Below are 12,172 nucleotides of genomic sequence, written 5' to 3'. Positions count from 1 at the left end.
CGGAGGGTCTCCCCTCACGGCCCCGCCGAAGCGGCGCCCCCCGCCCGCGCCCCCTCGCCCCGCGGCGGGGCCGCGCTGCATGCCGGGAGTTGTAGTCCCCGCCGCGCCGCCGCCGCGCCCGCTCGCTGCGCGGGAACTACCGCTCCCAGGGTGCCGCGCGGCAGGGCCGGGGCCGCCATTCCGCCTCCCGCCCCCCCCCTATGCCGAAGGGCGTTCGCCCCTCCGCCGCGCTGCGGGGCGTGGGGTGACGGCTGCGCTCCCGGGGGGCTCCGCCGGCGGCGGGAGGGCCCGTGTGGCGGCGGGGCCGGGCCCTGGGGCTGGCGGGGGCGGCGCTATGGCCGGCAGCCGGGACTTCCTGTGACAGCCCATTTCCTGGTCGGATGGGGCCGGCGGGGGGCGGCGGCGGCGGGGGTCGGTCCCTGACGGTGCTCTGGTGGCCGCCGGGAGCTCCGCCGAGCGGCGATGCGGGCCCCGGGCCCTACCGGCAGGCGGCCCCCGCCGTAACCTAGCCGGCGGGGCTGCGGCTGGGCCGGCCCTGGGCACGGCTGCGGGGTGCATGGAGGCACCCCCCGCCCGCAGAGAGGTACCGGGCGGGGGGCCCTGTCGGTCGGGGCTCCCCTGAGGGGGCTGCGGCGGCCCCGGGCCGTGCGGCGGGGTAACGCCTCTCTCCCCCCCGTTATCCCCCTGTGGTTTTGCAGGTGTGAATCCCCCGGAGCACAGCGCGCCTGCTCCGCCCGGCCCCGCGCGGCGAGCGGCCCCGGGGCCCCCTCGGCGGCCTCGGCCGGCTGCGGGCGCAGCGAGGCGGGGGGCTCGGGCCCGCGGGCGCGGCGTCGCCCCCACGGCCAGCGCCCGGCGGCCGCCCCCGGAGCCATGAAGAAGTTTTTCGACTCGCGGCGGGAGCAGGGCGGCTCCGGCCCCGGCTCGGGCACCAGCGGCGGCGGCAGCGGCGGCGGCGCGGGCAGCGGGTACATCGGCCGGGTGTTCAGCATCGGTCGCCACCAGGTGACGGTGGACGAGGTGTTGGCGGAAGGTAAGGGCCCCGCGGCTTCTGCGGAGCCTTCGCGGCTCTTCCCAGCCCCTTCCCCTCGCAGCGCTGGCGGAGGGAGTCTCCGGCCTTTCCCGGGCACGCCGCCCCCCCTCTACCCCCGGCCCCCCCAACTTGTCATTGTCCTTGACAGGCTGGCGAGCCGGTGGCGTCTGACACGGCAGCTCTTCCCGCGTGTAAACCCGCTGTGGGTTTGCTGCGCTTGATTTGCTTTGGTGTGTGGTTTGTTTGGGGTGCTGGTTTTTTTTTTTAATGCTTTAGGAAGCGAGAGGGTTTCAAGGAGTTGTTTCCCACCTTCCCGAAGCTGGGACTTTAAAAAAAAAAAAAAACAAACAACCACCCCCACCAAAATTGTCAGATGTTTTGGTGCAGAACAAGGTGCTGTAAATAAAGAAGTGGTCTTTACTCTTAACTTTCTTCAGCTGCTTGCCTCCTTTTCTACCTTAAGCAGAGGGGAATGAAACACTGGAGTAAATTCCTTGTAGATATATCATGCACATAGGCTGAGTAGAGCTAGCTGTGATCAGGGACGAGGGATTTCTGTTTGTGTGGGGTTTCTGCAGGGGAAGCAGTAATCCCAATTAAATTTTTTTTCTTTTTCAAAATAAAACCATTAAAGAACTAAAATTGAACAGCAGGGGTTATAGAACTCTATATGCATAGAGTCCTTGCAGAGCAGCAAGCTGCTGGTGGTATTTTTTTCAATTCTAACCAGTGCGGCTGCTTTAACTATCATTTTACATTTAATTTGTTAGGGCTATAAGGAACCTTATGAATGGCTCTGGCTGGTAACCTTAGCCTCGACCTTCAGGGAGATGTTGGCCTCCTTAGACCTGCTCCTGGTCTGTCTCCTGCACAGCATCCTTTGCGATTTCAGTCAAAACAGTGTTTTGTTTTGATCTTGTAATTGCGAAGGAGAGGGCAGCTGCTGTATGAGAGCTGAGTGGGAGGACCTGTGTTGGCTTTTACAGAAAGAACCCTAAAATGGAAAAGGGACTCTGTGTACGCTGTGTGTGTTGAGGTTTTTCAAGTCACCACAGTGTACAAGAAAACGGGTCTGTGACCATCTTTCAAACATGGTTTCTGATACGTTCTGCTGTGTGCTGTGCTGAGAGGAGCACCAAAACCACCGGTCCTTCAACTAGTAACTATAGCAATTTTATTTTTTTTTAACCTGACTTGAAATTAGTAGTATAGGTTTGCCTTGGTTGGTATTTCCAAAGCCCTTTTGGCCCTCAAAGCTTAGGAGCTATGTGAACTAAACCTGAGAAGCTGTCAGTCTGTGTGGTTTTTGTTTTTTTTTTTTTTTAATGTTGGTTGGCCTTATCCTGGTAGCATGGGAAAACATTTTTTTTTTTTTGCAGATGAATAATCTGTTGGCAGGTTCTGCTCTGGTGCTGACAGTGCCGGAAAGTGAGCCTGTGTGTCACTGGGCTGTCTCCTGCTCGGCCGGCCTAAGCTGCAGCCACCAAAGGAGCAAGGTGGTAGTGCGGATTGTGCGGAGAAGTGCCTCTGCTCCATACCTTGCAGTCCTGGAGGAGCTGCTACTTCTGAGGGCTTTTCCCTGTGACTCCTGGTTTCTTGGCTGGCCTCTGGGATGGAGCATAGCCTAGGGTTGGCTACAACTCAGATCTGTGGGCACAGGTGCGGCAGGTCTGTGAAATAGGTTGCTGTGTTCTCTTCCTGACCACGTGATAAGGCTATGGAAGTTCTGGTGAAATGTGCTATGCAGGTGGCTTCCTCCCAGTTGGGCTGCTGGTGTGGGGAGTCAGAAATCCTGCTGTGTGGTGAGCTAAGTCTCCAAGGGGACAAGAGTGAGCTGGCTCGTGGGTTTGCAGGCTGTTGCCTTTTGGTGGGAACAGAGGGGTGAAAATGCAGTTTCCTTTATAGGGAAGGTAGGTCATCTGGGGAGTCAGCATGGGTCAGGAGTGCTGCAGCATTGCGTACTTCTGGCCTTTCGGTGTAGCTGCGTGTGCTCCCCAGGTGCTGGTAAACAGCCTGTTTTCACGGACTCAGCTGGAGACCTGGGGAGCTCTCTGGCAACTCGGTTCCGGCATTACTGACATCTGAATCCTCGGCTGGAGAACTTTTTTGCATCTGCAGTGAATTTTGGTGGTTCAGCAGTGTTGAAAAGGCATCTTGTGAAGTCTTGGGCATTTCTGCTAAAAGGGAAAGTCCCCTGTGAAGCACTTTGGAGGAGGAGGAGGGATATCCTGTCTGGAAAAGAAATGTCTCTCATCCCCATTGCTTTAGAAGGGAGAGGAAAAGCCTGTGTTTTGGTGCAGCGTGTGAAGCCTAGAAAATAAATGAGATGTAAAAGTGGCTTGAAAGAAAGAGTCTCTGGAATGGTGATGGATGGTGTGGGGGGAGACTCGAGTTGTGAGCCTGGGGAACTGGTTGAACCAGAATTTCTGGAATTAAAGCCTGGGGATTTACCTCTATCTGTCAAAGCTGTCACTGGTCACCCTCAATTCTGCTGAGCAACCCTGCTGAAGATGACTGCTCCCTGGCCCAGGATGGGAACCAGGAATCCTGAATGCAGGCACTGCGAAGTGTGCCAGATGGCTGATGTCTCCACGTGCTTACAGTCTCTTGCGTAGATCCCCCAGAATATCTGCTGCAGTTAGGTACACCCCCCACCCCCTTAAAAATAGGTGTCTGGATACTTGCTTTCCTGGGCAGGGAGGAACGTTCCTTCCTTCTGGAAGGAAGTAGATGGGAATAATCTAGAAGGAACTTGAGTGGTTGGTTGTCTTGGTGTTATAATGCTGGTGAATCGGTATTTTATTTTTTTTTTTTACAAACATGGTTCTTAGTTGAGTCTTTGTAGTCATCTTGCACTAATCCGTACAATAGCATGAATAATCTCTTGAAAAAATTCCCCTCCAAGTTTGTATGAGGACTAACAGCTGTGGGAGGTCAGCACTGCTGGCCTTGGAGTTCTGTGAGGCCAGGGTTAGTGTCAGCATCATCATCATCATCCTAGTGCTCCGGTATGGGCTGGGGGGTGTTGTTATTGACTTTAGGGTGATTGGCGTTTCGAGGAGCTGAGGTGAATGCCCAGGAGGCATTTGAGTGTCTGGATGAGTCAGGCTACTATCTTCCTCTTTTGTTTATGAAAAGAAACCAAAACTGTGATCAAACTGGATGGTGCTTTTTGTTCCTGCCGGTGTGTAGGGAATGAAAACCACGACAGAACCCTGCACTGGAGCCTTGAGGAGGACGGTGCCTCTCTGATGAGGACCAGAGTAGCAGAAACATTTAGAAGGATGTTGCCATAAATCAGGAATTTGCTAAGGAGTTTCTGGGATGTGCATGTGTGGCGAAGTAACACAAGTCACAGGTACTACTCTGAGCTAAAACAAAGAGGGTGGGGGTTGCCCCAGTGTCACCTTCTCAGGGGGCTGTGTTTTGTGTTTCTCTGGGTACCTGCAATATTGTAAGAGTGCTGAATTGATCCAAGTGTTGATGGGATGCGTGTTTGAGCCAGGAATTCATTTGTCTTGGTCTACTTCTAACAAAAGATGCTGTGTTTCTTTGGTGGAAAGTCACTTTTTCAATTAGGAATACTTTTCTGAAGGTGGTAGTTGTAGTCTTTTCCCCTTAAAATGTGGAAGTTAGGGGATTCAGGTTTAATAATTGTCAGATATTTAACGGATTTTTTTTCCAGATACATGCCCCTGTGTGTGCTGCTAGCTAATGTGAATTTCAGAGCATTTAATGGTAGACACTACAAACCAATGCAAAATCAGCTTCAGTTTGCCAGCCATAGTTGTTACTCTGTTTTAAAAAGACTGATTTTGTGGGAAGGTTTCATGATGACTTGCTCTAGCGGACCTGCGGGCCGACGTGTGTCTGAAGAGCTTGGTAAGGCTGTGAATGCCCAGCCTGTGCCCAGCGGGGGAACTGGGTCCCCTGAGCTGCCTGAATGTGTACTTGGGCTAATGCTGACCCCTGCCTGGCTTACCCTCAGCGCTTCCTTTTCCTGGAGTGTGCAGCACTGTAACCCAAAGTCCCTAAAATTACACATGAACTTCTTCTGAAATAACTTCAGTTTAAACCAAACCCTATTTGAGGTAAATTTTGCAAATGTATGTGATCTTCAACCCAGTTCCAGTTGGGTTCAAGATGTCGCTTTGAAGTGTGTTTTGTCGGTTATTGCCTTCTAGCTTCTGCCAAGTACCAGCTGCTAATCATCTGACCAGTGACATTTGGATTAGGAATTAAACTATTTCTCCTTCTGGAATGGGACATGTGATTTTTTTATTCCCCCCCCCCTCCTGTGTACCTTGTGAGGCAGGGCATGTATGCTGTGTTCTGCACTGCTAAGTAGGCTGTTGGCTCCTCTGTGTTTTGGTAGTCTGGGGTTTTTTTTTTGAGTGCACAAGCCAGGCAAACTGGTGAAGAATCCCAAGTGAGTTGTTTGGTAAATGTCAAGGTATCCCAAGTGCTTTGGTGCTTTTAACAGCACAGATTTTGCTGGGGCAGAGTGTGCGCCGCGTCCCTGGATGTAATCAGGAAGGAAAAGAAGGTGTTAGAGGATTTAACTCTGTAAGTTGTATAGCCCAGAGGCTTGCATCATCTAGCCTCACTTGTAAGCTTTATCAGCATGTCAGAGAATGGGCCTGGGATTGTACATGGGGGTGGCTGGTTTCTTACGTAACAGTTACATTAGCTAAAAGCGTATTTAATGGCACTGTTAGCCCTGTGCAGTCATGGGAGAACGAGTTTTCTGCAGTCATCTTCCCTGGAAGGAGCCTTCCATGTTAAAACAAAATAGGTCCTAATTCAAGCGGTCCCGCAACAGCCTTATGTAGCTGTTGTCAATTACTTGGTATAAGAGAGCTTAATTTTGGGATTCTGGCTGGGGAAAATACAGGGTTTATCCAGCTCGAGTGTTGAAGAAGCGTTCTAGTAGTTACATATGAACAGGTTACTAACCTCTGGTTGCAACACCAGCAATGACATCTTGCATCTAAGGAGAACATGTGCTGCCATAATGTTTTTTTCTGTGCTGTGGGCCTTCTCCCCATTGTACAGCAGCTTGTCAGAGGTTGAAGAGAGCAGGTGGTAAGTTATAAATGTGCTGAAGACAAGCTGGAATCCACTTCGGGTTTAGCACTTGCTACCTTCCAAGCTCACCCACCTGCATTAATCACCGCTAATAAGAGGCCAGAACTGACTAGGTGCTGCACACTTGCATTGAGACTGGAAGCTGCTTCCTTTGAAGGTGACTTTTTTTTTTTTTTTTTCAGTGAAAATAGTGATTTGGACAGCCTGAGGCTGTGCCCATTGGAATAGTAGCTTCCTGGATGCAGGACTTGCTGCTGCTCTTCTGGAAAGTCACAACCAATTTGCTTTCATTTGTACTAATAAGTGTTTACTCGTGTTTCACATGTACAAGGAGGCAGGAAGTCTCTGAGGAGAAACATGCCATAAGCAAACTTGGTTTACAGAGGAGCTCTTTTTTGATAATGAGAAGTAGCTGAATAAATAAGCTTCCGAGGGAAACGATGCCTTCTTTCTTGCTTTGGGGGGAAGCGCAGGATGTCCTTGTGGTGGTATTGTATTGGAAACATACCTCCTTAAATTAGATACTGGCTGCTGTACCTTTTTGGATGTAGGATCAATACTGACGGTGATTTACAAGCAGAAGGAAAAGATTCGGAAAGACTTAAGAGAAACACAGTTGCAAGGTAATTTTCTCTCATTTGTGGCTTTTTATCATTATGGAAAACTTCCTTTTCTGCTTTTGTAGGAGGTCCAGGAATTGCCACTAAATGAAATGAAGGTTATTGTTAGCTGCCTACAGTATGATGCAGTAGAATGAAAGCAGAGGAGAGCCACTGCAGCTCCTCTAACGTGAGGAGGTTGCACTACCCTGTTGCCAGAGTATCTGAGCCCTGGCACAGTCTATGAAAATGTCCTGCGGTTCCTTTTAGGGCTGCTGGGAAATAACATACTGAGATATGAAGGTGAAGCAATGCAGAGTATGTGTGGCCAAGTCAGGAATTGATCCCTGGCCTTCCAGATTGAGTGCTTTAATTGCAGTCTGTGTTTTCTCTCAAATGCTGCCTCTGTGTGTTTTAAATGGGCATGCTCTTGGCACACATGTGATTTGGGCATAAATTTACGCTTGCTCTGTGGCAGAGCCCACGGTGACATCAGGACCTCGGGCCATGTGTCGCAGGATTGGATTAAAGACTTTTTTGGAACAAGATGCTCAGAGCATCTGGTTTGCTTCATGATTTTGCAGAAACAAATTATGTACCAGTGACGAGTGATCTCATAGATTAAAAATAAAAAAAGCCATCAGCAGCTGAGTTCCCCAAGCAGAGACTTTGCGTGCAGGTACATCCACCTCGCAGTTGAGCTGGAAGCTAGCTGGTGCTGTGATGGGACGGGTAGATTTGTTAGGAACATGCTGGTTTTACTTCCTATGTGGTGTCTGTAGGGCTGTAGTAGGGAGGTGACCCCAAAATGTGCCCGTGTAAACTTAGAAAGGAATCTGGTGCGCTGTTCTTGAGGGTGATAGCTTCAGAAGACCATGCATTTTACTATCTAAAAGCACAGCTGTTATTCAGATGACATCTTAGCTTGTATCTCCTTTACTTCTGTAAGCTAAATGCTGCTTGCAAGATTGGCGTGTGCTTTTGCTGCACAACTCTAATGGCAGCAGTAAAATAAACTCAGAGCTTGTCACTTAGGGAAGTGCAGAATGCTCCATGCAAAGCACGATGTGGCCTGGTTCACGTGGGCTTTCCTTGAGCATCAGTTTCTATTCAAAGCACCATAGCAAGCAAGAGGAACCCTTGGTTTGATGTGATGTGCCTGTTTTTGTGACTTAACTGCTATTCTGGATTGTACATGGAAGCTATTCAGAAGTTGGGGGAGTGAGAGTCTTATAAAACTCATGACTTTCAAAGCATTTAAAAATACCTAAAATGAACACAAATAATCAGTGCTGACGTGAGAGGAGCCTGGAAGTGCAGACCTATTGCTTTATGTGCTTTCTCTGCGTGACCTACCTGCTAAGTCAGTGATACTTTAGTTACCTGTCATGAGCCTCTGAAGGATTAATTGCTTCTGACTTGGGAAGTGCTTCAGAAATAAAGACCTTCTTTCCAGCATTTAGCTGCTTGCTTTGGAGGAGTGAGCTGGATCGATAGGAAATCCTTGCCTTATGACTGCCCTGTGTTGACATGAAGATATTTGTGGTTGCTGTTGACCCTTGGGCTCTGGTCTAATAACTCTTTGTGACCTTTGGCAAGAAGCGTCTAATACCAGGGGATATGCAAATGGTTAGTGACGTGAAAGATGCGGTGAAATACTTAAAATACCCTTTAAGTTAGGAGGAGGAGGATCTGTGGAAGCACCTGTGCGCATGTTTGTGCTCGTGTGCTGACATACCTGCCTTTTTTACCCAGGTATTGTAGCACTGCTCGTGAGGCAGGCATATGCGTGGTGTGTAGAGAGTAGATGACTAACAAGGAATAACCAACCCTCTGGGATTCCACACAAACAGGCAGGAGACGTTGGCTGGAGGGAAGAGGCAGTGCCATGTCTCTTTGGGGCGAGAGTTGGGGTAAGGGCAGGAGATAAGCAGAGATAAGGCTGGGCTGGTGGCTGGGGTGGAAGGGTTCTCTCTTCATAGGATCCCTGTTACTTTGACTAGAGCTCTGCAGATGTTCTGCTAGGCAACCTGAACACTTGAGAAGTACTTGCTAAACTCATGTGAGGTCTCTGTGTCTTATTTCACCCTTGCTGTGCAGGTAGTGTCAGCAGGATGCTCCTAATTCTGCTGGGGAGCAGGTGACATGGGCGCTAGCTGACGTGCATGGAGTATTCCCTGGGAATTTCAGCAAGCGCTGCTTGCAAAGTTGAGTGTGTTGTGACACAAGCTCTTTGGTGGCTGCGTGCTCGTTACAGCCCTTTCACATGTCAGTGCATGTAAGATGACACAAGAAGCCAGCCCTGGTTGTCAACTGGTGAGAGCTTGCTGGTACTTATGTGTTGTTTTTAAATTGGTTGTGTTTGTAAGGAAATAATTAAAAAAAGCATTGCAGAGCACTGATGTGTGGATTGTGGGGTGGCAAAGGACGAAGGAGGGACAGTATGGCAAGGGGAAAGAGAAGGGAGCAGTGCAGGCTTGGGTCTGTCCTGGGGTGCCTTGAGTGCATATTTCTGGCAAGAAAAATTCTGCTCAAAGTCAGAGCCTTTTTTTTTGGCATTTACCTGTTGCTTTTGAGTTAGAAGCTGTACTTGAATATGTGACTATGAGTTTTCTCTTTTGTTTCTATACCCAGTTACCAGTTGTAGTTGGAACTGTTGTGCTCTCTCCGCTTTTCAGCAAACATAACGACCCCTGTGTATTAGGTGTCACACAAGTTGTGTTTCTGTGTGTGTTTTTTTTCCCCTTCCCCTCTCTGCAAAGTAGACAAACATATGGTGGAAGAAAGACTTTTCAAATTATTTTACAAATGAGAATCTGAAGCGCATGAAGATGCAGCGGTTTGATAAGGGCTACATAGGAAGGCAGTGACGAAGCCTTGTAGTAAATGCAAATGTAACTCCTTGTCTGGTGTTTTAACCACAGTGTCATTAACATTCATGTCACCATAGTATCGAGGAACTTTTATCATGGACTAGGGCCCTGTGTCACGTAACGGAAACGCAGAACAAAGCCTGTGTCCGTACTCCTGGGAGATGCCTGGCTGCTCTTGCTTGTGCCTGCTGAGGCTCAGCAATTGCGTTTGGTACCAAAATACGCTGGTGTGCTGCTGCTCTAGGAGGCATGTTCAGAAAGACACATGGCTAGGTGCAAGCAGCTGTAACCTTACAGCTGATTATGACATGATAATTAACATGCGGTATCTTCTAAAGGTCTGCTGCTATTCAGAGACCACAGGAAACACACAACCAACCTTGCTCACACAGCATTCAGCAGAATGTTTAATCCCGGCACGCATACTGGATTTTTTAAAAATGAAAATGATGCTATTTTTGGAGCGGGACAGATGGTAATTTTCTACCTTTTGCTTTTGTTTTAAACTTAACAGCCTAAGAAGCACTTACGTTGTACCTTTGAAGCTTTTTCTGCTACTGAGCAGACTAGAAATGCATATATTGATATATATATATGTTGGGATTCTCAAGCAATTATGTAAGTTCATTTGAGCTGATGAATTAAATCCCCTAATAATTATGGGGCTTGTGAGTAACTGTCAGAAGACTGCAGATTCTGGACAATCCCTGCAACCCTCTCCTGTTTCTGGACATCTGACAACTGAACAGACAGGCATATGCTTATTCATATCTCTGCCCTTCCTCACCCGTATATTTGTGGAAAAACTGAAAGCCCTGCTTCATGTAGGGTGGATTTTTAAATCTTTTAAAATTTTAATTTTTTTTCCCCCTATGCTGAATGATGAACACTGTGTGCTCCTGACTGTACCTAGTGATTTGAATTCCCTGAGAGCTGCCAGGTAGATACCTCCGTCCAGGCTTGGCATGTACTGAGGAGTTGAAAAGTTCATTGCTGTCTTCAGGGTTTGATTAGCATATACTCTTCTGGAGGAATATTATGTAGTCCTTAAGTCATGTTTTCTCTCACTCAGTGAGATGGTAGTTTTGTGGCTCAAGAGTATATACCTGTAGCTATTGGAGACCTGAAAAGTTTGAAATGTGGATTCCTGGGTTTAAGCAGAAGCAGCTTGTTTGAAACAAACCTCCACAGACCGTTGTGAAGCTCTTACAGTGTCATGTTAGCTCAGGCTTTTCCTAAAATGTATGTCTTGGGGGTTTCTCTTGTGTTTTTCATGCTGCTTTGCTCAGTAGGGATGTCTGGGTGCTGCCATAGTAATCAAAATTCCTAAATGTCTAACTTGTCTGTTGCCATGAGCTGTCTTTGGATCTTTGCATAATTGCTTCCCAAATGGAGTTTGCTGTTACCATAGCACTTAAGGTCTCCAGTAAGCCCGCTTGGGCTGGCCTTTGCATGCAAGTCCAGTTAAAAACCAGTCCCAGCCCTGGCCGGCTTAGTAGTGCTTTCTCCTTCCTCTGCACCTCCAGCTACAACCTGTTCTCCGCTCAACGAGTTTTATTTTTTCTCTCCTCTTCTGTTGATGTGATTCACTGCTTCCTTGCCTTTCCAGTGAAGCTTTTCAGCTGCGTGCAGTTGCTGCAGCTTCTTGCTGGCTTTGCAGTTCCAGTCATGTTCACTCAAAACCAGTCATGCTCCACAGCATGTTTATGCCATTGCTGATTTCACTTGGAGATGAACAAGGTCTCGGATGCTATTAGCAGCTGCTTGGAATAATAGCAGCTGAAATGTGCTTTTTAGAGGGCTGACTGGTAACAAAACAAATGATACTTTTTTAAAAATTGTTTTTTTAAGCTGTGAGTTATTCAGGACCCATTAATTTAATTTCCCCTCCCCCCTTCCAGTCTTAGAGTGGAAGTTCAAGGACTAAAATTGTCACAGTAGAGAGGGACTGAGTCTGCTTTGCCAAGTAATCTTCTTGGAGGCAGTGTGTCTTGCTGCATAGTAATAAAACACTGCTCCATCAGCTTTGGGTTGCCAAGTCTGCCTGTCAGGGAGGAATTGAGTGGATGTACAGGACTGTAAATCGGAGCACATGCCTGGCAAATCTACCCACGTGAATACCTAAACGTGCTTCCTGCTGTGAAGGCCAGTACAGTTCCGTAGCCTTTAGTGAGCTGCGATTTGTTATGAAATTGCTGTCACAAATACTGGGAGACTTTAATACCCCTAAATTAAGGTATCTAGGCTGTGTTCTGACAGTTCTCGGAGGATGGGTAGTGTGACAAGCTATTGCTGCACTTGGACTAGAGCTTTTCAAATGGGAGTGTGGAGCTAATGCACAGGATGATTCTTGCCCGCTGATTATTTTGGGCTTCTAATATGCTGCTGCATGGCAGAGATTAATTTCCTTTCCTTACCCACCTTCCCCCCCCCCCCCCCAACGCCCCCTCCCTGCCTTTTTCCCCCCCCTCCTTTCTCTGCTATATTATGATTTACAGCTGCTGCCTTTTTTTGACTTTCTGTGTAGAACCGGCTGGGAGTTGAAGGGGTATTGTCCAGGGCAGGGGAGTGACTCTTAAAAG

The 12,172-nt window shown here is 48.6% G+C and overlaps 1 protein-coding gene across 27 annotated transcripts in view; it reads left to right on the top strand.

Annotated features, from left to right (window-relative positions):
- Window positions 1-177: 177 nt before the first annotated feature.
- Window positions 178-12,172, top strand: part of AAK1 (AP2 associated kinase 1) — an 85,499-nt gene continuing 73,504 nt past the window's right edge. For 14 of the 27 annotated variants that reach the window (XM_055820231.1, XM_055820232.1, XM_055820224.1 and 11 more), the window contains exons 1-2: window positions 178-583; window positions 699-1,030. In XM_055820231.1, coding sequence (XP_055676206.1) covers window positions 871-1,030 — 160 coding nt within the window. In that variant the 5' untranslated portion in view covers window positions 178-583; window positions 699-870. The remainder of the gene's footprint in view (window positions 584-698; window positions 1,031-12,172) is intronic. The other 13 variants (XM_055820243.1, XM_055820242.1, XM_055820239.1 and 10 more) reach the window with 3 other exon arrangements.

This window comes from Falco peregrinus, chromosome 17 (assembly GCF_023634155.1).
Source record: "Falco peregrinus isolate bFalPer1 chromosome 17, bFalPer1.pri, whole genome shotgun sequence".
Classification (NCBI taxonomy): domain Eukaryota; kingdom Metazoa; phylum Chordata; class Aves; order Falconiformes; family Falconidae; genus Falco; species Falco peregrinus.
This window is presented reverse-complemented; position numbering and strand designations above follow the sequence as displayed.